The 23,424-nt window shown below is 37.8% G+C and overlaps 1 protein-coding gene across 4 annotated transcripts in view; it reads left to right on the forward strand.

The window, feature by feature from the left end:
- Positions 1–23,424, forward strand: part of UBAP2 (ubiquitin associated protein 2) — an 89,137-nt gene that overhangs the window by 35,462 nt on the left and 30,251 nt on the right. For 2 of the 4 annotated variants that reach the window (XM_065878408.1, XM_065878409.1), the window contains exons 6-10: positions 7,687–7,741; positions 9,184–9,287; positions 13,688–13,753; positions 18,687–18,739; positions 21,780–21,847. In XM_065878408.1, coding sequence (XP_065734480.1) covers positions 7,687–7,741; positions 9,184–9,287; positions 13,688–13,753; positions 18,687–18,739; positions 21,780–21,847 — 346 coding nt within the window. The remainder of the gene's footprint in view (positions 1–7,686; positions 7,742–9,183; positions 9,288–13,687; positions 13,754–18,686; positions 18,740–21,779; positions 21,848–23,424) is intronic. The other 2 variants (XM_065878410.1, XM_065878411.1) reach the window with 2 other exon arrangements.

Raw genomic sequence — 23,424 nt, forward strand, 5'->3', positions numbered from 1 at the left:
AATCTCTGTATTAAATAAAAAATCATATATATAAAATGGGAGTATATTTTACTCCCATTTCATGGAAAGTATAAACTGTAGCAAATGAAATAAAATTAAGTTCCATTTATACACCTAGTTTTTCTGTACCTTTCCCTGAATGTTTTCTCTGTATTGGGAGGAGCAAGAATCAGTGTGACACTTGTAACAGATCATTTTTCTATGATTCATTTAAAGTTGGTGGAAAGGTAGCTTGTGAGTTGTGTGTTTTTGTGAGAAAACAGCCTCTTCAGAAGAGGAGAATAACAGCTGTGCTAGGCTATTGTTAGTGTTCTGGGCTTTGCTTTTTGGAAAGTGAGCCTAGTAGTTGGTGTGAAAACCTTTGGAAATTTATAAATGTTGACTATTCATAGATACTTGGCCATCAAATAATACTGTGCTTTGTGTACAAAATGTGGAATTTAATTGATATTTATAAAGTATCTAATCCTGAGTTTAGATTGAAGACCATGTTAATAATCTGTGAGATTGGGAGTATTTTTTTTTTTTTTTCATTGGAGCATGGTCTATTAACAATGTTGTATTAATTTCAGGTATACAGCAAAGTGATTTAGTTATACATATACATGTATGTATTCTTTTTTTTTTTTCTTTTTTCTTTTTTGTGGTATGCGGGCCTCTCACCACCGCGGCCTCTCCCGCTGCGGAGCACAGGCTCCAGAGGCGCAGGCTCAGCGGCCGTGGCCCACGGGCCCAGCCTTTCCGCGGCATGTGGGATCCTCCCGGACCAGGGCACCAAACCCGCATCCCCTGCATCGGCAGGCAGACTCCCAACCACTGCGCCACCAGGGAAGCCCATGTATCTATTTTTTTTCGAATTGTTTTCCCGTTTAGGTTATTACTGCATATGGAGCAAAGTTCCCTGTGCTATACAATAGATCCTTGTTGGTTATCTCTTTTAAATATAGTAGTGTGTACATGCCAATCTCAAACTCAGATTGGGGGTATTCTTGATAAAGTTCTTCATCATGTGCTGTGTTAGTTAGTAAAAAAAAATAATATAATTCTGTGTTCCAGGATGAAACTACTTGGCTTTTGTGTAAGAAGTTACAATATAATCAAGCCACTCAGCTAACTTTTTTTTTTTTTAGTTTTTATTTTTGGCTGCATTGGGTCTTCATTGCTGCACGTGGGCTTTCTCTAGTTGCGGCAAATGGGGGCTACTCTTCGTTGTGGTGCACGGGCTTCTCATTGTGGTGGCTTCTCTTGTTGCGGAGCACGGGCTCTAGGCGCGCAGGCTTCAGTAGCTGTGGCACACAGGTGCAGTAGTTGTGGCTCACAGGCTCAGTAGTTGGGGCACATGGGCTTAGTTGCTCCATGGCATGTGGGATCTTCCTGGACCAGGGCTCAAACCCGTGTCCTCTGCATTGGCAGGTGGATTCTTAACCACTGCGCCACCAGGGAAACTAATTTGTGAATATGGCCTATATAATATAACTGAAAGGTTAATTGTCGAGCACCTACTAGGTGCTGACATTCTAGTTTTAATTCTTGAATTTTCTATAAATGCCTTCTCGGGTCCTGGTACAAAAAGTATTTTACAAAATGCAGTGCTCTAAAATAAGTTGCTGAACAACTAGGTTATTTCCTGTAATTGAATAGTAATATTATTATGCCTCTAAATATGAGTCCATGAAAAAATATCCATGTTTATGACATTGGGGTTACATATCAGTCTTTAACGCAACAACTGATACTTAGGTACCTATTATATTGTTGAAGATACTGCTGTGCCTAAGACATGGTTCCTCACATCCTTAGTGGGGAAGGAGGAGAGACAATCAAGTAAAAGCACTGTTCGACTTACTTAAGAAAATGATTGGTGACGTGATCAACTGCCAATAGGGTTTCCTTTAGAGGACCTAAGGAGGTCTCTGAGGAGATGGGATTTAAAGTGAGGAGGAAGAAAGCCATGTGAAAATCTGGGTAGGAACATTCTGTGTAGAAGGATCAGTTTAGCTAGTGCAAACATGAAGAACAGCTTAGATTTTTCACAGAATAAAATGTATTCACTGGAATATAAAATATACATATAAGTGCTTAGGGTGTGGTTTTAACATTTTACTTTGAAATAAAAAAGCACAGCAGAATTTTGCATAGTGTTTACCCAGAGTCCCCAAGCTTTAATATTTTGCTACATTTGCTATATTTCCTCTCTGTATGTACATATTACTGTTTTTTCTGAAACCCTTGTGTGTTCATTTCAAACATAATGCCATTTTACCCCTTAATATTTTAGTGTGTAACTCTTATGAAAAAATATATTGTCTTAAAGAGCTACCTTAAAATGATAAAATCATGAAATTACCATCGATACAATGTATAGGCCTTATTCAAAAATTTCCAGTTATCCTGCTAATGTTCTTTATAACAAAAAGCAAATATTCTGGTCCAGGATCCAGTCTGGGATCACACACAGTATTTAGTTCCCATGTCTGTGTAGTGTCCTTCAATCTAGAACAGTTTATCAATCTGGAATAGTCTTTCTTTGTCTTTCATGCCCTTGACACTTTGGAAGTATCTCTTTTGTAGAATGTCCTTGATTAGCAAACTGAGAAGTTTCCTCATGATTAGATTCATGTTACCAGTTTTTGGCCGGAATGCCACAGAATGATATAGCTGTACCTCATGTTAGAGGGTACATGATGCAGATTTATCCCATTGCTAGTGATGTTACCTTTGATTACTTAAGGAAAGTGGTTTCTGCTAAGTTTCTCCTTTGTAAAGTTACTCCCTCATTCTTTGTAATTAATACATATTTTGGGGGGGGAGTGCTCTGAGACTGTGTAAATAACTGTTTTCCCATCAGACTTTTATTCACTGGTATTAGAATCCATTAATTCTTTCCTGAAATAATTATTGTGACACATTTATAATCAGACTTACTTGCTAAGGAAAAGCTAATATATGAGATATGAGGATAAGACTCGAAATAAGATCTCTTTCTCACTGAGTCCCTGCGGCATTTGCTGTTGTCATTTGACTCATTTACGCTACTTTGCGATTGGGGAAGACGTATTCCTATCTCTGTGGATAAACCCTGACCCAAGGACAAAGAGGCACAACTTGCCTGAGTCCTAAGTCTGAGCCACAAGCCCCAGAGTGCCCTGTTCTCTTTGTGGGCTGAACAGGTCTCTGGGCAGGTGGGCAGCTTGTGGTCAACACAGCAACCATCTTTATCATTGAACCAGCCCTGAAAATCTGGGAACTTTTGTCTGTACAAAAAACTTTAGAACTACTCAGTATCTTAAAGACCGAGAGTGTGCAGTGATAAATTCAAGAGCCCACAGTTTCTAGTGCATTTGGCTGTTATCAAAGCCCTGCTTGGGCTTCCTTAGTGGCGCAGTGGTTGAGAGTCCGCCTGCCGATGTAGGGGACACGGGTTCGTGCCCCGGTCCGGGAAGATCCCACATGCCGCGGAGCGGCTGGGCCCGTGAGCCATGGCCGCTGAGCCTGCGCGTCCGGAGTCTGTACTTCGCAACGGGAGAGGCCACAACAGTGAGAGGCCTGTGTACCGCAAAAAAAAAAAAAAAAAAAAAAAAAGAACTTTACTCAAAGCCCTGCTTACAGTCTCCTGGGGTTGAAGGAAAGGGATTGCTTTCTATCTTCTTATTTTTCTTTAGGTTGCACATGTTCAGCCCCAGGGGGGATATCTGTTCTTTAGATTTGCCTTCTCCACTAGAGGTGGTTAGCTGTTCTCTGTGTTTTGGCTTTTTTCAAGGGAAATGGGCAACTTTTCTACTCTGGCTCTCAGTGTAAGACATAAATATTAAACAATTAAAAACTTGAGCAATTATTCAACATAGATGTAGTGCAGAGTCACTAGATAGACCTCTATGAGTAAAGGTTTAGCATTTATCATAACATTGGTTTATTCTTTATGATAATTTACTTTAATGTTGTTTTTCTCAATTATAAGAACCCAGGTCTCTCTTCTGAGATGTTAGGTGAAAACAGCTATTTGTACCAGATAACAGTATAGGAAAATGTATATACACAGATAACAACGTTACTGGTCGTGTAACTAGCCAGGTGAATAGGAAAGAACAATTTTGTTAGCTTGCTAAAATGTACATGAAGATGGATTTGATTTTTTAAAATCTACTTAAGATAGTTGGCTTGTTTGTGTTTCATACTTGGGTGCGGCTACTGCTCTCTGGAGACATGGAGATATTTAGTTGATACTGACTTTTTCCAGGGGACTTGCAGGATTTCTTGAATTTTTGGCCTTAGGATATGTTTTTCTTTTATAAATTCCTTTCTTCTCTTTCATGTACATCTTGCTTTCTGGCTCAAGTATTAGATAATTGTTTAATGATTTTTTAGCAGAATCCTTTTTTAAAAATTGCCCCTATTTTCTTAATACTTAACCACTGTTAAATATTCCTTTTGCCACACAGTTTGCCACTGAATGGGTGCACATGAATGCACTTAATCAAGAGCAGTTGTGTTGTTTCTCTGTTTTCTTCACTGGTAACAGTGTTTATTATCGACCTCTAAAATTTCTTGAGATGTAATTTACATACTGTACAATTCACCCATTTACATTGCATAATTCAGTGGTTTTTAGTATATTTTTAGAATTATGCAGCCATCACCATAATCAATTTCAGAACATTTTCATCACCTCAAAAAGAATATCCCATACCCTTTAAGTATCAATTTCCAATTCCTTCATCACCTCCCCCCCCCCCCCCCGCCGCCATCCCAGCAGTAAACAACTGGTAATCTACTTCCTGTGTTTATAGATTCTCCTGTTCTGGACATATGATATGTAAATGGAATCTATCAATATGTGCTCTTTTGTGACTGGCTTCTTTGACCTAGCTTAATGTTTTAAAGATTCATTGATGTTCTACCACATATCAGCACAATGTTGTAGCATGTATAAGTACTTCATTTCTTTTTATAGCCAAATAATATTCCATTGTATGGACATACTAAAGTTTGTTTGCTTTTTTTTACAGTTAACTGTTTTATGTCCTGTGAATTCGTTTTCTTACATGATGACTCTCCTCCCCCCACCCTACCACCTCTCTTAATTGTAAGGAGTCTTGCCAAAACTTGGTCATTGAAAGCTTTCTTCTTAGAGTTAAGTTTTTTTTTTTTTAAACCCAAGTTTCCAACCTTCTTTTAGACTTACCTGAAGTCTTACCTTTGCCTTTCGACAGTGTTAAAATAGATAGTAGCCACTAATATGCATTATTAGAATTCTTCCACTTTTTAGGACATTTCCCTCTATTCCCCTGTCTCTGGGGATAGGGTAGATTTTTGTTAAGACCGTATCTTTTAATAGTTTAACTTGAACTACTGGATAAGTTAACTGTACATGATTAAATATACATTTAGTTATATTAGCATGGCTAACATATCCCTTGGCAACCACCTTTTTCTGAATTTGAGTACTCTTACATACCTCATATAAGTGGAATCATGAAATATTTGTCCTTTTGTGACTGGCTCGTTTCACTTAGCAAAATGTCCTCAAGGTTCATGCACATTGTAGCATTTGTCAGAATTTCCTTCCGTTTTTTTTTCTTTTTTTTATAATTTATTTATTTTATTTTTGACTTCATTGGGTCTTTGTTGCTGCGTGCAGGCTTTTCTCTGGTTGTGGCGAGCGGGGACTACTCTTTGTTGTGGTGTGTGGGCTTCTCATTGTGGTGGCTTCTCTTATTGCGAAGCACGGGCTCTAGGCGCACGGGCTTCAGTAGTTGTGGCATGCGGACTCAGTAGCTGTGGCTCGCAGGCTCAGTAGTTGTGGCGCATGGGCTTAGTTGCTCTGCAGCACGTGGGATCTTCCCGGACCAGGGCTCGAACCCGTGTCCCCTGCATTGACAGGCAGATTCTTAACCACTGTGCCACCAGGGAAACCCCTTCCTTCCTTTTTAAGGCTGAAAAATATTACATTGTATGTATATACCACATTCATTCATCAGTGGACACTTAGGTTGATTCTACCTTTTGGCTATTATGAGTAAGGCTGCTATGAACATGAACATGGGTGTACAAGTAGCTCTTCAAGACCCTATTTTCAAATTCTCTTGGATACATATACCCACAAGTGGAATTGCAGGATCATATAATTCTTTTTTTTTTTCTTAAAAATATTTTTTTAAATTTTATATTGGACTACAGTTGATTTATAATGTTGTGTTAGTTTCAGGTATACAGCAAAGTGCTTCAGTTATACCTATACATGTATCTATTCTTTTCAAATTCTTTCCCACTTAGGTTATTACAGAATATTGAGCAGAGTTCTCTGTGCTATAAGGATCATATAGTTCTATTTTTAATTTTGGGGGGAATTGCCATAACTGTTTTCCACAGTGGCTACACTATTGTACATTCCCATGAAACAGTGTACAAAGGCTTCAGTTTCTATACATCTTTGCCAACACTTATTTTCTCTTCTCTCTCTCTCTCTTTCTCTGTTTCTCACTCGTAGCCATTGCAATGGGTGCCACATTGCCCTAATGATTAGTGGTGTTGAGAATATTTTCATCTGCTCATTGACCATTTTTATATTATATTTGGAGAGATGTCTATTCAAGTCTCTTGCCATTTTTTAATCTGGTTGTTTGTTTTGTTAGAGAGTTGTAGAATTTCGTTATGTATTCTCAGTGTTACTCCCTTATCAAATGTAGAATGTGTAAATATTCTTTGGGTTTTCTTTTTAGTCTGTTCATGTCTTTTGATACACCAGTTTAAAGTCTAATTTTTTCCTTTTCTTGCCTGAGTCTTTGGTGTCATATCCAAGAAATCATTACCAAATTCAGTGTCATGAAGCTTTTGCTCTATATTTTCTTCTAAGGGTTATATAGTTTTAGCTCTTGTGTTTAGGTCTTTAATCCACAATTTAGGATTCGATTAAGAAAAACTGGAGAGTCACTGAATAGAACTATTTCTTCTTGCTTGCTCGCTCTCTTGTTTGCTGCCCTTTTGGTCATCGGTCAGAATCTTAGTATTAAAAATGGTATGTAATAACACCATCAGGGGCTTCCCTAGTGGTGCAGTGGTTAAGAATCTGCCTGCCAATGCAGGGGACGTGGGTTCGATCCCTGGTCCGGGAAGATCCCACATGTCACAGAGCAGCTAAGCCCATGCGCCACAACTACTGAGCCTGTGCTCTAGAGCCCGCAAGCCACAACTACTGAGCCCGCGTACTGCAACTACTGAAGCCCACACCTAGAGCCCATGCTCCGCAACAAGAGAAGCCACTGCAATGAGAAGCCCACGCACCGCAATGAAGAGTAGCCCCTGCTCGCCACAACTAGAGAAAGCCCACGGCCAGCAATGTAGATCCAATGCAGCCAAAAATAAATTAAATATATATTATATATATATATATATATATATATATATATATATATATATATATATATATATATAAATCTGCCCATGTTAAGCTGTTAAATATGACAAGTGTTGTACAAGCAGAATTAAATTCTTTTCTATCCTTTGAGATCAATAACTGTAGATATTTGTGTCATTAGGGACCAGCAGATTGGGTGCACTGGTTGGGAATGTTGGTGCTGTTAGGAACAATGACAGTAATGTTTGGGTAGGTGTGTAAGGGATGAAGTTGGTAGAATTACAGTTGTGTAGGACATAAGTATTATTTTTACACTATATTTTCTTTAAAAGCGTTTGGACGTGGCAGAGGGAGAGGGGCAGGAAGATTCTCAACACAAGGCATGGGGTAAGTCTTAGCCATCCTATTTTTGAAGTAATTACCTTCTGTAGTTTAAAGAGACAATACTGAAAAAGCAAAATAACACAGATAAAATTGTATTGCAGTAGGCCTTAGAGCAGTTTTCTAGCCTTGGCTTTATCGACATTTTGGATTGGATAATAGTTTGTTGAGGTGGTGGGGTTCCCTTTACATTGTAGGATGTTTAGCAACATCCCTGGCCTCTCCCTACTAGATGCCAGTAGCACCCCTCCTCAAGTTGTGACAGTCAAAAATGTCTCCAGACATCGCCAAATGTTCCCTGGGAGGGAGGTGCACAGCCACCCCAGTTGAAAACCATTGCTTAAGAGAGTTATGTTGGTAAATCCAGCAATTATCTTTGAATGGTAAGTAAATGAAATGTTTCTGTTTTGTTTTGTTTTTTATGAAAAGCAATCATTTTTATCTTGAATTGTGAAGGATGAGTATATTGTTATTAAATAGATGGTATAATCAGTTATTTATTCATTATTTCTGGTTCTCTCACTTTTTGCTGTTATCCAAAACATTAGCTCCCCCCCCCATCTTTATAAAAAGTTTTTAAGCTTCTTATAGAGGCCATAAGTAGATGACAGTCAAGAAAGGAAAAGTCCTTTGTTTCTCCATATCTCCAGGGCAGCACTGTTGGGGGTCACTGCCTTCAGGTGGTGACTCCTGCCATCTCTGTTTTCTGCCTGAGCTCCCTGTGGACAAAGGAAGGATGAAAACACAGGGAGCAAACTGGCCGGAACATATAAACGTATGTGCCCAACCCAGTAGCTTTAAACGATTTTGTGGATTTTGCTGTCTACTTTAAAAAGTACTCTTGTGGTTCTTTTTGTCAGTGACACCCCAATAATGCTGAAAAAAATTTTTTTTAATTCTGTTGTGAAAATTTTAGCAGTGCTATTTAATTTGGCTCTAGTTAGACATCTGAATCATGGGTATTGAGAATTTTAATTTAAAAAGAGGCACTGAACAAAATGTTTTCTTTTTATTTACACCCATCTAAACAAAAAGAATCATATACTTCTACTGTAAAAGGTTCAAATCCAAAATTGGATTCTGACTTTGGAAGAAAAGACCTATTGCCTATTTAAGTCTAGGCTTAGTTGGGAGGGGGTGGGTGGGTTTTTTCATTAGAGCCATTACCCTGCCTAGAACGATTATAGGTCTCCACACTTGCTTTAGGATGCAGAGGACAACAACTTACGGAAGTAGGAGCATCATACAAGAGTGTATGGAAGGTTCTAGGCAACCTCTGCTTTTCAGAAGATCTGCATTCCGATGGCGAGAAGAGTTGGCTATAATTAAATAGGAGAAGGAGGGTGAAGTTTCTTATAGTGGTTCTTAGAAGGGACAGGGCTTGTTTCGGGGAAGATGATGTACAGTTAATTTTGTGATTTGCCTTTATTCTTTATTTCAAACCCAAGGACATTTAACCCTGCGGACTATTCAGATTCTCCATCTATAGATGGGTGTGGGACAAAACCAGTAGGTTGGGAAGCTGCTCAGAATGGTGCAGATGAGGGAACTGGTAAGTGTCTATTCTCACCAGAGATGTATTTTAATTGTTTGAGCTCTTAATGTACAAAGATGACATCAAAGTGTGCTGGTGGAGAAGAATGAAAAACAGGCAGCTGTCCTACCTCTGAGACTACTCTTAGCTGATTCTTACCTCCAAAGTTTCTCACTTATAAATCTCATTGACAATAAAGTATGTGGTTTACCCCTTTTGCACTCTGAAGAAGAGGCTGTAATAAATCTGTGTAAGGCAGTACAAACCCACACTCAAATCTCAGTGTCAGGGATATATAGAATTTCTTAGTGCAAGACTTGAAACAAAGTATTTACCATTCATAATGGTGAACACAAATTTGGCCAGATAAAGAGGTAGATGATGATAGATGGGTTTAGGGCAACAGTTGCTTTTGCAGATTTTTCTGTGTCCTGCAGTTTTAAGATTATTTCTTTACTGAAATTCACAGATAAATACTTGTTAATTGGCTTATTTATTTAATAAAGCTCTTTTGAAGATTTTTTCTTGATAATATATATTAACTGTTGTGATTATATTTATAAAAACATAATTTGACACTTCGTGAATTATAACCCAAAATATAAAAGTATAGCTCAATAATTAGCTAAAAAAGACAGTTGCCACCATCACAGAAGCACAGCGAACTAGAAATCAAATATACTATCAAGAGGACCAACAAAAGTTATAAAAATGGTAATTTGAAAAGACTAGTATCAATAGAATTGATAAGTTTATTGTGAGACTTATCAAGGGAAACAAAAGAAACATATAATTCGTTGTAGGAATGAGAAAAGGAATATTGATATTAATTATCTTTATAATCTGTTATAATTAATATTATAGCTATTAAAAATCATCAGAAGATACTTTGTCAATAAATTTTTTGCTAACATTTGCAATTACAGATTAATCTCATTCTTCAAAACAGCTGTAAAAATTTTAAGTCACAATATTGGAAATCAATTCAGTAGACTAGAAAAAGGCTAATGTATCATGGCCATGTTAAGTTTATACTTGATATTCAAGTTTAACATTTAAAAAAATCAGACGACTCCTAGATACATACCCAAGAGAATGGAAGATACAGGTTCACATAAAAGCCAAGTGTCCTTCAGTGGCTGAATGTGTAAGAAAAATTATCCAGATTAGCCAGATACATAGAAACAGAAGTAGACTGGTGGCTGTTGGGGGCTGGGAATGTTTAGGCGAAATGGGGAGTGGCTAGGAACGGGTGCCAGATTTTTTTGGAGCAATGAAAATATTCTGGAATAGGTAGTTGTGATTGTTGTACACCTTGTGAATATACTGAAAACCAATCAGTTCTTTGCCTTAAAAGTGTGGATTTTATGTTATGTGAGTTATATCTCAATAAAAAAAGGATTATTCACCCCTTTAACAGAATAAAGGAGAAACTCCATATCATTTTAATAAGGAAAAGCATTTGACAAAACCCAACATTCATTCCCGATTTCTACAAAAGTCACAGCAGACCTCAAAATTAATAGTGATGTGTAGAATATTTTTCTTTTGTAACAAGATCAAGGGGCTTACTCTCACTACTCTTACCCTCTTACCTTTTTTTTTTTAAATGCAAAAAATTTAGTTGAACTGAAGAGAAACAGGAGGATTACTCTCATTATTTCTATTCACCCCTGTACCAGAGGTCATAAACACTGAAACAAAGATTGAAAAAGAAAAGAAGGGTTGGAAAGGGAGGAAAAAACCTGTCATTTCTGGCAGTGATATAAAAGAATCTATAGATAAATTAATGAAATTAATTAGGAAGCTTTAAACAGTGCAGATAGTTGACAGGTGATATTTCTATAAACCATCAACAAAGAGAAAATGGAAAAAAAAATAGTGGCCTCAAAAAATATCAGATGCTTATGAAGAAGTCTAATGATGTGCAAGATAAGACTTCTAAATGAAAATATAAATTACAAAATCTTACAGTAAAATGTAAAATTGAGTGTTTGAAGAAGCATTAATAAACAGAAGGATATACCATTTATAGTAGTACAAAAACATGAAGCACTTAGGTATAAATCTGACAAAATATGTGCAAGATTTATATGTTGAAAATTATGCAACACGATGATAAATATCAAAGATGACCCAAAAAGGGAGCAAGATACTCAGTGTTTATGAATTGGAAGATTCAGTATTATTGACATGTTGTTTCTCCCCAAATTGATATACAGGTTCAGTACAAGTTCATTCAAAATCCTAACAGATTTTTTCTGTGTCAGTAACTTGATTCTAAAATTTTTATGGAAAAGTATAGGTCTGAGCATAGCCCAAACAGTTTTGAAAACTAACAGTGTTCAAAGATTCACACTCCTTGATTTCAAGAAGTTACCCTAAAGGTACAGTAGTCAAGACTGTGGAATTGGCAAAAGCACAGAGACAGATCAATTATATAATAGCAAATCTAGAAATAAACCCACAGATACAATTGGTTTTGGACAAAGGTTCCAAGGCAATTCAATGGTATACATTATACTGTATATAAAAAATAACCACAAGTGGATAATAGCTCTACATGTGAAACCTGAAAGCACAACTTCTAAAGAAAATACAGGGCAAATCTTAGCCACCTTGGATTAAGCAAAAATTTCTTACGTAGGGCATAATAAGCATGAGTCTAAAAGAAAAACATGGTTCTTCAGAAGAGAATAAAGAGAATGAAGGAGCAAGACATAGTTTAGGAGGAAATATTTATTTAAAACCTCTGTTTGAAAAGGGACTTGTATACAGAATGGGTAAAGAATTATCACAACTCGTTGAGAAGAAAACAAACAACCTAGTAAAATGAGCAATTAAAAATGAACAAAAAATGAAAAGTTGTGGAAATGGATGGTGATACTGGTTATATCACGTTGTGAATAACTCAATGCCAGTGAACTGTACACTTAAAAAGGTTAGCATCGGGCTTCCCTGGTGGCGCAGTGGTTGAGAGTCCGCCTGCCGATGCAGGGGACACGGGTTCATGCCCTGGTCTGGGAAGATCCCACATGCTGCAGAGCGGCTAGGCCCATGAGCCATGGCCACTGAGCCTGTGCGTCCAGAGCCTTTGCTCCGCAACAGCAGAGGCCACAACAGTGAGAGGCCCGCGTACCACAAAAAAAAAAAAAAAAAAGGTTAGCATGGTAAATTTTATTTACCACACAAACATTATTTTACCACAATACAAACTTGACATAGAACGGTATACGCATTCTGTATCTGTGTCAGTTTTTTTGCTATAATATTTTATTGGAATTATGTGAGATGTAATCATAGGGGGAGACTGGGTGAAGGATAACTTCTTGTGAATGTATAATTATTTCAAAATAAAAAGTTAATGAAAAATGAGCAAATGATTTGAACAGATGCTTCACAAAGGAAGATATATGGATGGCAATAAGCACACAAAAATGTGCTAATCATCATTGGTCATTGGGGAAATACAAATTAAAACCACAGTAGGCTACCACCTTTCATCCATTAAAATAGCTTTAAAAAAACCTGACAGTTCCAAGTGTTAGTGAAGGTGACAGAGTAACTCGAACTCCTACGTTCCTGGTGTGAAAGCATACATATACTGTACAGTCTTACAATCCCAACCCTAAGTTTTTACTGAAGAGGAATGAAAACACCCACACAAAGGCCTGCATGTGATGTTTATAGTGGCTTTATTTATAACCGCCACTGATTTTTAAATCAGATGTTTGAAACAGAATGTTGAATTAGTCCATTAACTGCTATTTTTCTTTTTTCATATTTCTCCATCTCTTCTTCCTTCTCCTTTTGTCTTTATCTCTTCCCTCTCATTCCTCTTATTTTCATTTAGAGTAGCAGAATGTGTTCGATGCAAAATACAGTTAAAAGATGTCATCTGATGGAGTGCTGGCTATTTCTCTAGAGGCCTCACAGAATGGTATTGTCTTGTTGATAACCCAGAGTTCTGAGTCTAGCCCACAGCCTCATAGGCTCAGAAACCTGACTTGACAGGATAATAGTCAAATCCATTCCCTAGAGTCAGAATCAAACATTACCCAAAATAGACTGAAGGGTAGTTAAAATGCTAATTTATAAATTTACTAAAAACATACCTTTTAAACAGATTGGAATGTTTTCTTTGACAAGTGGGAAGGGAACTTGGTGAACATGGGAATGAGAACAAGCATAATTGATGTAAATTGAATGTTCAAGATCTGTCTGGCTGTTAAGGTTCATAGTTGGATCATAGCAGTCTGTCATAGCATGGATTGCAGTAAGTTTCTTTTTCCTTGGACACATAGCATATACTTAGTTTGATGCTTTCCCTCCTTCGTTTAATTTGCTGACCAATTTCTCTTCTGATGAATACCTTAATTGTGATATGTTAAAACCTTCCATTTTACATTGATCCACAGAACTGGCATCAAATGCTCAAAATGTAGCTCAGAATCTGCCAAACAAAAATTCTTTGGGACTCAAAGGTATGAATTTTTTTTTTAATTTCTTAGTTAAGAATCTGATAAAATGCTTAAAATATCTTCCATTTTTATCAAGGCTAGCTAGTAAAAATTCATCAGATGGATGTTTGTAAACTATATTTCTACAACTGCTTGATAAAGTAATTATCAGCTTTTGATAATGGAAGTGTTTTTCACATTGGCCTTCAAGGTGACACAGATTTTTGCATCACTGCTGTCCTTTTTTCTATAAGGCTGCCTTATATGTCCTTTTGATAGAGGGCTAACATCAAGTTAAATTGAACATAAAGCATACATCTCAAATTTATTGTTTTAAGCTAGAAATAAATTAACGTCATTGAATTTTTCTTGTATGTTTGATGTGAAGGTCTGTAGGTCTACAATGGGGAGCACAGTCTTCCTGTAAAATTTTAATATTCCAAAATAAGATTTTAGGACCTGACTCTGTATTCTTCTGTATCTAATGTCATGTAGTTTTTAGAGTCCGTGTATCTAGGGAGGGTCACTGCAACAGCTTGAACTTGGCTGCTGACACGGGGCTTCCCCTCTGTTGCTTGACATAACACCATACCATGTTGGACTTCTGCTTACAATTTCATACGTTGTCTTCTGCCTGCTTTTAAATGTACTTGGGGCTTTCCTGTTGGTGCAGTGGTTAAGAATCCACCTGTCGGTGCAGGGGACACAGGTTCGAGCCCTGGTCCAGGAAGATCCCACACGTCGCAGGGCAGCTGAGCCTGTGCGCCACAGCTACTGAGCCCATGCTCCCTAGAGCCCTAGAGCTGCAACAAGAGCAGCCACCACAATGAGAAGCCTGCACACTGCAACGAAGAGTAGCCCTGGCTTTCTGCAACTAGAGGAAGCCTGCACGCAGTAATGAAGACCCAATGCAGCCAGAAATAAGTAGAAATAAAATAAGTAAATGTACTCAGCTTCTCGTCCTCTTCTACATGTCTAAGTTTTGCATTTTAATTATTTTCATAATACTCCTGTCTAAGTGGTAGGCCAGTCTCTTTACATATCATGTATAAGAATGTGTGTTTTAAATTAGTATCACTGAATTATACACTTAAAAAATGATTACCGTAGTAAATTTTATAAGTATTTTGCCACAACTTACACATTTTTTGGGGAAAAAAAAGGATGTTCTGAACTTTAGGTTAATTTTAATATTTTATAATTTTTTGTAATGCCTCATCATTGTTTCTCTCCCCTGGAATATCCCTTCTTTTTTTTTTTTTTTTTTTTTTTTTAATATTTAGGGCTTCCCTGGTGGCACAGTGGTTGGGAGTCCGCCTGCCGATGCGGGGGACGCGGGTTGGTGCCCCCGTCCGGGAAGATCCCACATGCTGCGGAGCGGCTGGGCCTGCGTGTCCAGGGCCTGTGCTCCGCGGCGGGAGGGGCCCCAACAGTGAGAGGCTCGCATACTGCAAAAAAAAAAAAAAAAATTTATTCATTCGTTTATTTATTTGGCTGCACCAGGTCTTAGTTGCGGCATTCGGACTCTTAGCTGAGGCATGAGGGATCTAGTTCTCTCACCAGGAATCAAACCTGGGCCTCCTGCATTGGGAGCGCAGAGTCTAACCACTGAACCACCAGGGAAGTCCCGAATATCCCTTCTTAAATATCTGTTCAGATATTTTCCAGCCTTCAAGGTTTTTGCTGTGATTCATCTTCCCCATAAAGTTTCTCTTAGCATTTTAGCTTTCCATAACTTTTTCATCCTGTAAATTTCCAGTGTATTAATCAGATTCATGTAATTTATATATCATTCAGTAATATACTACCCTGATCACTCCCTAAATTTTTACTTGTCTTTTCAGTGAGATATGACATTGATACCTAGCATCATGCTTTCTTTACATGTAGGCTTTTAACCCAGGATTAGTTGGTTGATGATGAAAGCTTCCTAAGGAAAATTCATCATAAATTGTTTCCTGTTATAATCTTAGTTGCTTTGAAGGTGAAAGTTTTATGAATGACTTTTGAGGCTTTTTCTATTTCTTGACTAGAGTGTTCCTAAATCTGCTTAGAATGAGCCTCAGCTTTTTATAGAATTTGTAGTCTTTAGAGTAGTGTCTCCTATGATGAATTTGACAGCATGAACACAGGGTAAGTTGGATGGAGGTGGCACCAAGACCACTATGTACCGGCCATCTTTGAAATTAGTCCACTTGTAAACTTTTAAAACTATGCGTGTACTTAGACAAAAGTCTGGAAGGAAATATAGTAAAAGGTTGGAGATTATGTATAAGTACTTAAGAAAGGCACTAGTTAGTACTTAAGAAAGGAAGGTGATATTGAATTATAGGTGGATGGCTTGTGTTGGATTCATTTAGCTTTGCGTACAGTGTGCTAAGAGGCCTGTGCAGGGGTCTGGAGATCCAGGTTCCAGTACTGATTTCTGACTGGGACTAATTGAACCTTGTGTTTCTTCACTTAAACTATTACGTTTTTCTGCTTTCGTTTATGAAAATATTTTAATTCATAGAGATGTTTTGGGGGCACATAAGTTGATAGTTGTTTTGTGACATTTCTGGAGAAATTATGGAAACCATTTAAAGATATGATAAATTAGCCAAAACAAAGGATCAGATTGTCAGTTCAGATATTGAAACCTGGGACTTCCCTGCTAGAACAGTGGTTAAGAATCCGCCTGCCAATGCAGGGGACACGGGTTCGAGCCCTGGTCTGGGAAGATCCCACATGCTGCGGAGCAACTAAGCCTGTGCGCCACAACTACTGAGCTGGCACTCTAGAGTCTGCGAGCCACAACTACTGAGCCTGTGTGCCACAACTACTGAAACCCGTGTGCCTAGAGCCCGTGCTCCGCAGCAAGAGAAGCCCCCGCAATGAGAAGCCCATGCACTGCAATGAAGAGTAGCCCCCGCTTGCCACAACTAGAGAAAGCCCATGCACAGTAATGAAGACCAAATGCAGCCAAAAGTAAATAAATAAATTTATTTTTAAAAATATTGAAACCTTGGGCTTCCCTGGTGGCGCAGTGGTTGGGAGTCCGCCTGCCGATGCAGGGGACGCGGGTTCGTGCCCCGGTCCGGGAGGATCCCGCGTGCCGCGGAGAGGTTGGGCCCGTGGGCCATGGCCGCTGAGCCTGTGTGTCCGGAGCCTGTGCTCCGTGGCGGGAGGGGCCACGGCAGTGAGAGGCCCGCGTACCAAAAAGAAAAAAAAAAAAAAAAAAAAATATATATATATATATATATATATATATATATATAGAAGCCTTTATCTATCAAGCTTTACTGTTATTTCAAGGATACATGCATTTGAGAGGGACAGAAAAGCAGGGAGTTCTTCCCTGCAATGCATATGCCCTGTGATCCACAGTATAGGTGAAGTCTGTAAGTGGTGTGTGTAGGTTTCTCACACAAGAGAGAATGTTTTTAGGTTTGAAACATCTCCGTTTTATAATCACAGAGTAGCATATCTGGGGTGGTATTTTACAAGGAGCCATGCTCCATAAATCCATAGATTCTACTTTCATTTGCCATGATCAATCTCAAATTAGGGACATCCTATTGAAAGCATTCCATAGAAAAGGACTCTTTTCTTAGGTGACACCATCAGTTTAGTTATTAGGTTATTGACATGATTCCAAGGAAGTTAGATCTGTTCATCTGCCTTTTTCCTTCAGGGGTATGCCCTTCCTTTTCCCACACACAAACCTCATTGTAAGTCAGATGCTCAACTTATTTCTTCCCATTGAAGGAACTGAAAACATTCACAGTCCCACTTCATGATGGTGGTTATAGTTAGTTAGTATCTTGGTGTGCTTCCTTTTAAAAGCATTTTATTTGGGTATGTGTTTGCACGTATGCTTTAAAATAATGGGAGGGCTTCCCTGGTGGCGCAGTGGTTGAGAGTCTGCCTGCCGATGCAGGGGACGCGGGTTCGTGCCCCAGTCTGGGAAGATCACACATGCCGCGGAGCAGCTGGGCCCGTGAGCCATGGCCGCTGAGCCTGTGCGTCCGGAGCCTGTGCAGTAAGAGGCCCGCGTACCGCAAAAAAATACAAAAATAAAATAAAATAAAATAATGGGAATATACTTATACAGAATCGCTAAGCACTAGTGTCAGCATATCTGAACTCATATGCTTTTCTTTAAAGCATTTAATTGTTTTATATATAAATGATTGTTCTGTAAGAACTGTTTGAGCACATTTTCTGTACCTGCTTATCAGGAATTAATAGCCACAGACTTTATATGAATAGGACTGATGTTTAGCTTTGCTGGAGACCTATTAGGAAACCATACAGTGGAACTAATATAAAAAGCATACTTCTCGGGTCTTTCCTGATGGCACGGTGGTTAAGAATCTGCTCTGAGCCTGTGCTCTAGAGCCCATGAGCCACAACTACTGAGCCCAGGCGCTCTAGGGCCCATATGCTGCAACTACAGAGCCCGCGTGCTCCACAACAAGAGAGCCCACTGCAATGAGAAGAGTAGCCCCTGCTCACCACAACAAAGCCTGCGCACAGCAACGAAGACCCAATACAGCCAAGAAAAAAAGAAAAGCATACTTCTCTAAATTTGACAATCCACCTGAAATGAGGGCCCAAAGCAGAGCTGCCTTATACTGAATTGTGTTCTCTTTTAAATAATATATATCATAAGGAGCTCCTTGTTAAACATATTTGTTTGTGCTGTGCCATACTTTCTTTCTTAAGGCAGAATTGCTTGGATATCATCCAAAAGCAATCTGAGACATTGCTTTTGAGTTTTTGTGGATAGTACTTAACCAACTTGCATTTGAAAACATGACTGATTTTCTTGAGATAGATTAAGAGCCTCATATTTCTTGGATTGTAAACTATATTGCTAATGGTATATGTGATATATCTTGTGCCGTACACAATAGAGAGTCACTTGGAATCAGACATTATTTGACTTTGTGGTGTAAACTGTGATTGTCAACAGGGGCCTGGAAGAATTCTGTGGATGAGTGGACAACGGAAGACTGGACTGAAGATGTAAGTGTTTACACTTACAATCACAGACTTCTGTGATTACCATGTTTTTTTTAGCAGATGCTTCTCAGAAGGAAGTTGGTGTTTTCAGGTTTTTGCGAAACTTGGTTTTAAAGCAACCGTTTAAAGATGACCAGGTGTTGGGGCTTCCCTGGTGGTCCAGTGGTTAAGACTCTGTGCCTCCAATGCAGGGGGCACAGGTTCAACCCCTGGTCAGGGAACTAAGATCCCACATGCCACGTGGTGTGGCCCGAAAAAAAAAAGACCAGGTGTTAAGTAGGAGTGACATCATTTTTTTCTCTATCTTTGTTTTATTTGGCCTGATAACTAGCTGATACTATTATCCTGGCCTGTGAATGATACTTACTCTTTATAACCTTTTTATTAAAGGAGACAGTCTATGTTTGGGATTTATAGTTGAAATTAACCTGAATAAATCATTCTGGTTCTAGGCCCAACCAATTCCCTTTTCAACTAGATGGCTCTTTTTGTATTCATTTACTCCACAGACCTTTTTGAATATACTGTACTAGCTTCTGGGTAGTGTTGGTCTCTCGGTTCTATGTTCAGCATAAGATATCTTAACTATTTTTCTGTTTCACTCTTAAGGCCCAGAACAAAAGTATGTACATGTTCGAGAGTTACAGCTGACATTGGAAGGGAGAGAATAAAGGGTTTACAAGTATTGACCTTCACAATTGCATAAAGTGATCCAGACTTTGAGATTTTATTTTTCTTTTTGAGATTATTCCCCCTCTCCCCATTTTGTACTCACAAACATTTTTTAAAAAGAAACAAAAGTGCACTTGTGCTTTCTTTCTTTTTAGCACTATTTTATCTGACTTGTTAGGGAATGAGCTGGGTAGGGCATGAAAAAGAAAGATGCTCATTTGATTGGAATTTGGGAAATTTAGGGGTTTTTATTTTCTTCTACTGCATACTAACCATAAGTCCTTGGGGTATGATGTCAGCGGGCTCTCTGTTACCTGTAATCTGAGGAGACTGAGCTAGATGGGTGGCTATTAGAATCAGTGGAGGGATGGTACCAGCGATGATAGGAAGTGAGAGTGAGCAGCCTGTGGACACCATACCTTATTTCAAACAGAGCTGTCCTACTTTTAAATGTTTTGTGTTACTAGAATTTTTGCTAAGAGTTTGTTGGGAGAAAAAAAGGCTTCCAGAGCTAAAAGCTTTAGATCTCCTTGCCTGTTGTCTGGGTCAGTAGGCAGGTTAGAAAGTCAACAGGCTGTCAGAGGGCAGATGACCCGTATTCAGATTCTAGCTGGGTTGACCTGTTGACCTCAGATGAGGCATCTTTCCTTTCTGAGTCTCCTATTTTTCATCCCCAAAATGAATATCATAATAACTGTCATGCCTAACTGATGGGATTTTTCTGTGCTTCAGATGAGGTCTTATGATGTAAATCTGCTAACAAGTAGTTCAAATGTACACACATATAGACAGTAATATTCTGCTGTATAGACCATATTGAATCACAGTATAATTACTGAAAAGAATTACAGTAGGGAATTTGGGCATCTTCTTTTCTCAGGAAATATCAAAATTACTTCAAAGTTTTCTGACATATACAAAGTAATGGTGATTGAAAGGTGAGTAATTTAAAATGCAAATCCTAAATTCCTTCTAGAGCTTAGGAGAAGAAAACTGCAATTTTCTGTACTCTACCAGGTTAGATAGGATTTCAGTGATAAATGTAGTTCTCATTTTCCTTGAACTTAATATTTTCAAGGCTTTAAATCTACTCTATTGTTACTTTTAATAGAATTACTCCTTAATTGCTTTTCTCTTTGTCTTAATTTAATTTGTAAGATTCTTTAAGGCAAAAATGGATTCCTTAGAATTCTTAAGATACTACCTTGGATTGGGGCGCAGCGTAGCGTAAGCCTTTCTTGTTGAAACAGTATAGTCAGTTCAGCACTTTTGTTTTTATGGAGAATGAACACCTACTGTCTGCTCTGCCCCTGCCTTAATATCAGTGTCTTAGGAAGTCTGATTTTATGCTGGGTTTCAGAGTTCTGAGACATTTAGCATTGTTAAGAATTACAGCAGTCTTCGAATAGCATTTTCATTAATTTTTCACATTATGTCATTAGATCAACAAAATCGGCCTTTAAAAGCCCATGCCCCACTTTGGAAACATAAAAACAGTCTGCCTTTCAACAATGTCAATTGAGGTTTCAAGAAATGTTATCCTGTGTGCCTTAAAAGCACCTTAAAACAATATGCATGAATCTCAACACAATTATATTGAGTCAAAAAAGTCAGACAAAAAAGACTGTATGTTTTAAAAAATTCCACTCAAAATTCTGGAAAATACAGCCTAATCTGTAGTGACAGAAAAAATACCAGTGGTTGCCTGGGGACGAAAGTGAGTGCTCGAGGAATTGATTACACAGGGACAGGAGCAAACTTTTAGGGTAATAGATACGTTCATTGTCTTGATTTGGTGATGGTCTCATGGAGTATACATATGACACAACTCATTCAGTTATTCGGTTTGAATATTCACAGTTATTGTATGTGTTATACCTCAATAAAATTATTTTGATAAAAACAGTAAGGAAATCTATGACTAGTAAACCTATTACTAATAAACAAAATACTAAAACCATCTGTGTTTGGGGAAAGAGAACGTCAATTATTTTGCCTTTTCAAACTTTCCTACTCCTTTTTGGAGTTTATAGTAACATTAGTGGTGGTTTTTATTGGTGTTCTCATTTTATATAATGTGAAGTAGAATAGTGAAACTGGGACTTGAACTATGGCACAAGGGTCTGGCTTTACTACTTCACTTTCTTGTTTCGCTGATGTGGAATTCTTTTGTGGGATTATCAATCTAGATTTATCTTCACCATAAGAAAATTATGTGCCATAATCACTTGTATATTTCTTTTCCTTTGACCACCTTTTGGGTGAACTAGAATAAGAGTACCAGTGACTAAAAATTGTCAGGAATTTGATACATTTTGATTAAAATAAAGATGAAAATAAGATTAAAATATTTTTAATCCTTTCATAACAGCTTTCTGAAACAAAGGTCTTCACTTCCTCATCTGCTGCAGCAGAGCACCTTGTCACACCTGGGCAAAGGTAAACGCTTTCCCCCACCTTTTGTTTTTCAGTCAAAGCATAATTGAAATTTCTTGCCTCAGGAGAGTTGTTTTCTTCCTCAGATCTCTTTCTATTTTTACCCTTTTCTTGACTCTCTTTCTGTTTTTTCTCCTTTTTGTGTGAGACTTTTATTTTATCCCTAACTTACTTGGTGAGCTGACAGAGCCTCCATCATTTCCTAATTTGTTGTGATCAGTGATGAATTAAAATAGCGATTATGTTTGTGTTAGAATTTGTGACAGAGATAATGTTAAATCTATTTAATGGTTCTTTTTTTACTTTTGTAAGCATACTGTTTTTGACAAATAAACTTAACAGAACTATCCTTTGGTTTCTTCATATAATACCATTTATTTAGATCTCAGGGTAGTACAAACTTCTCATTTTATATGGGTTCTACTAGTTTTAATCTACTGATTTCATGGATTACAGAAAAGGAAGGAGCTTTTGGGGTAATAGAAACGTTGTTAGAATGTGTGCAGAATTGAATTATTGAAAAGCATTTATTTGCATCCTAAAAACCTTTGATTATGGTTTCAAAATGCAGTGATCTAGAAGGATGAGAGCCTTGATATATATGACATCTGAGCATTGAAGACAGTTTTGAGCCCAACATGCTCAATCTCTTGCTAAATGTGATGGTTATAAGACTTCATTATAGGGAAGTAAAAATGATCAAAGGTTATGTCTTGCAATATATTCTGTGAATTGCTCAGAATTTCTCCTTAAACGGATATAACTTCTGCATTGTATTTATTACTCAATGAATTTGATAGGATCGTTTTCATTTAAAAAATAAGAAATGGACCTTTTCAATGGTTATTTTTCAGAAGACAGTGCTGGACTGTTTTTCATGCATATGTCTTATCAATCTTTTGGAATCGAACTTGGTTCTGGTTTTTTTAGTAATGGAACTTTTAAGATGGGTCATATGTAATATAACCACCATGGATTTGTATCCCTAGAATTAGGCTGTCATAAGTTAGAACATTAACTTGGGGTCCAAAATACTAGATCCCATAACTTCAATCCGGTTATGGGAACATGAGAGTTGGTAGTGGATAAGGAGAGAAACTTCGGCCTAGGAACTTTGCTATACATCACAAGTGAGTTTTGAATTATTTGACCTTCCAGAATCTGCCTCACTGGCATGGTGAGAGTTTCCGTTAGGAGAACTGCCTGGGAACTGGCCTTTAAAAAGATTTAATGGAGCAAATTATCATGTTAGGTCATCCTGTGGAGAAATTAGTGGCTCATTCCCATGTCAAGTAGTATATTACTTGGAAGATCACTTCTTCCTCATGCTTTCAGGTTTTAAGACCATGATTCTCAAATTTGGATCTCTGTCTTTCTGGGGACATTATAAGAATCCTAGTTAACAGAGTATTTGTTAATACATTGTGCATTTTTTCCTAAATATTTAAGAGAGAAATTATATGAGATATATATAAATGTAAATATTATTATTGGATAGAATGCAGAACTTACAGGAATATTTATGATAAATGTCAGACTGCTTCAGTGGTCTAGTACGGCTTTGGTCCTCATTCCTCAAA

This window comes from Phocoena phocoena, chromosome 6 (assembly GCF_963924675.1).
Source record: "Phocoena phocoena chromosome 6, mPhoPho1.1, whole genome shotgun sequence".
In the NCBI taxonomy this organism is placed as follows: domain Eukaryota; kingdom Metazoa; phylum Chordata; class Mammalia; order Artiodactyla; family Phocoenidae; genus Phocoena; species Phocoena phocoena.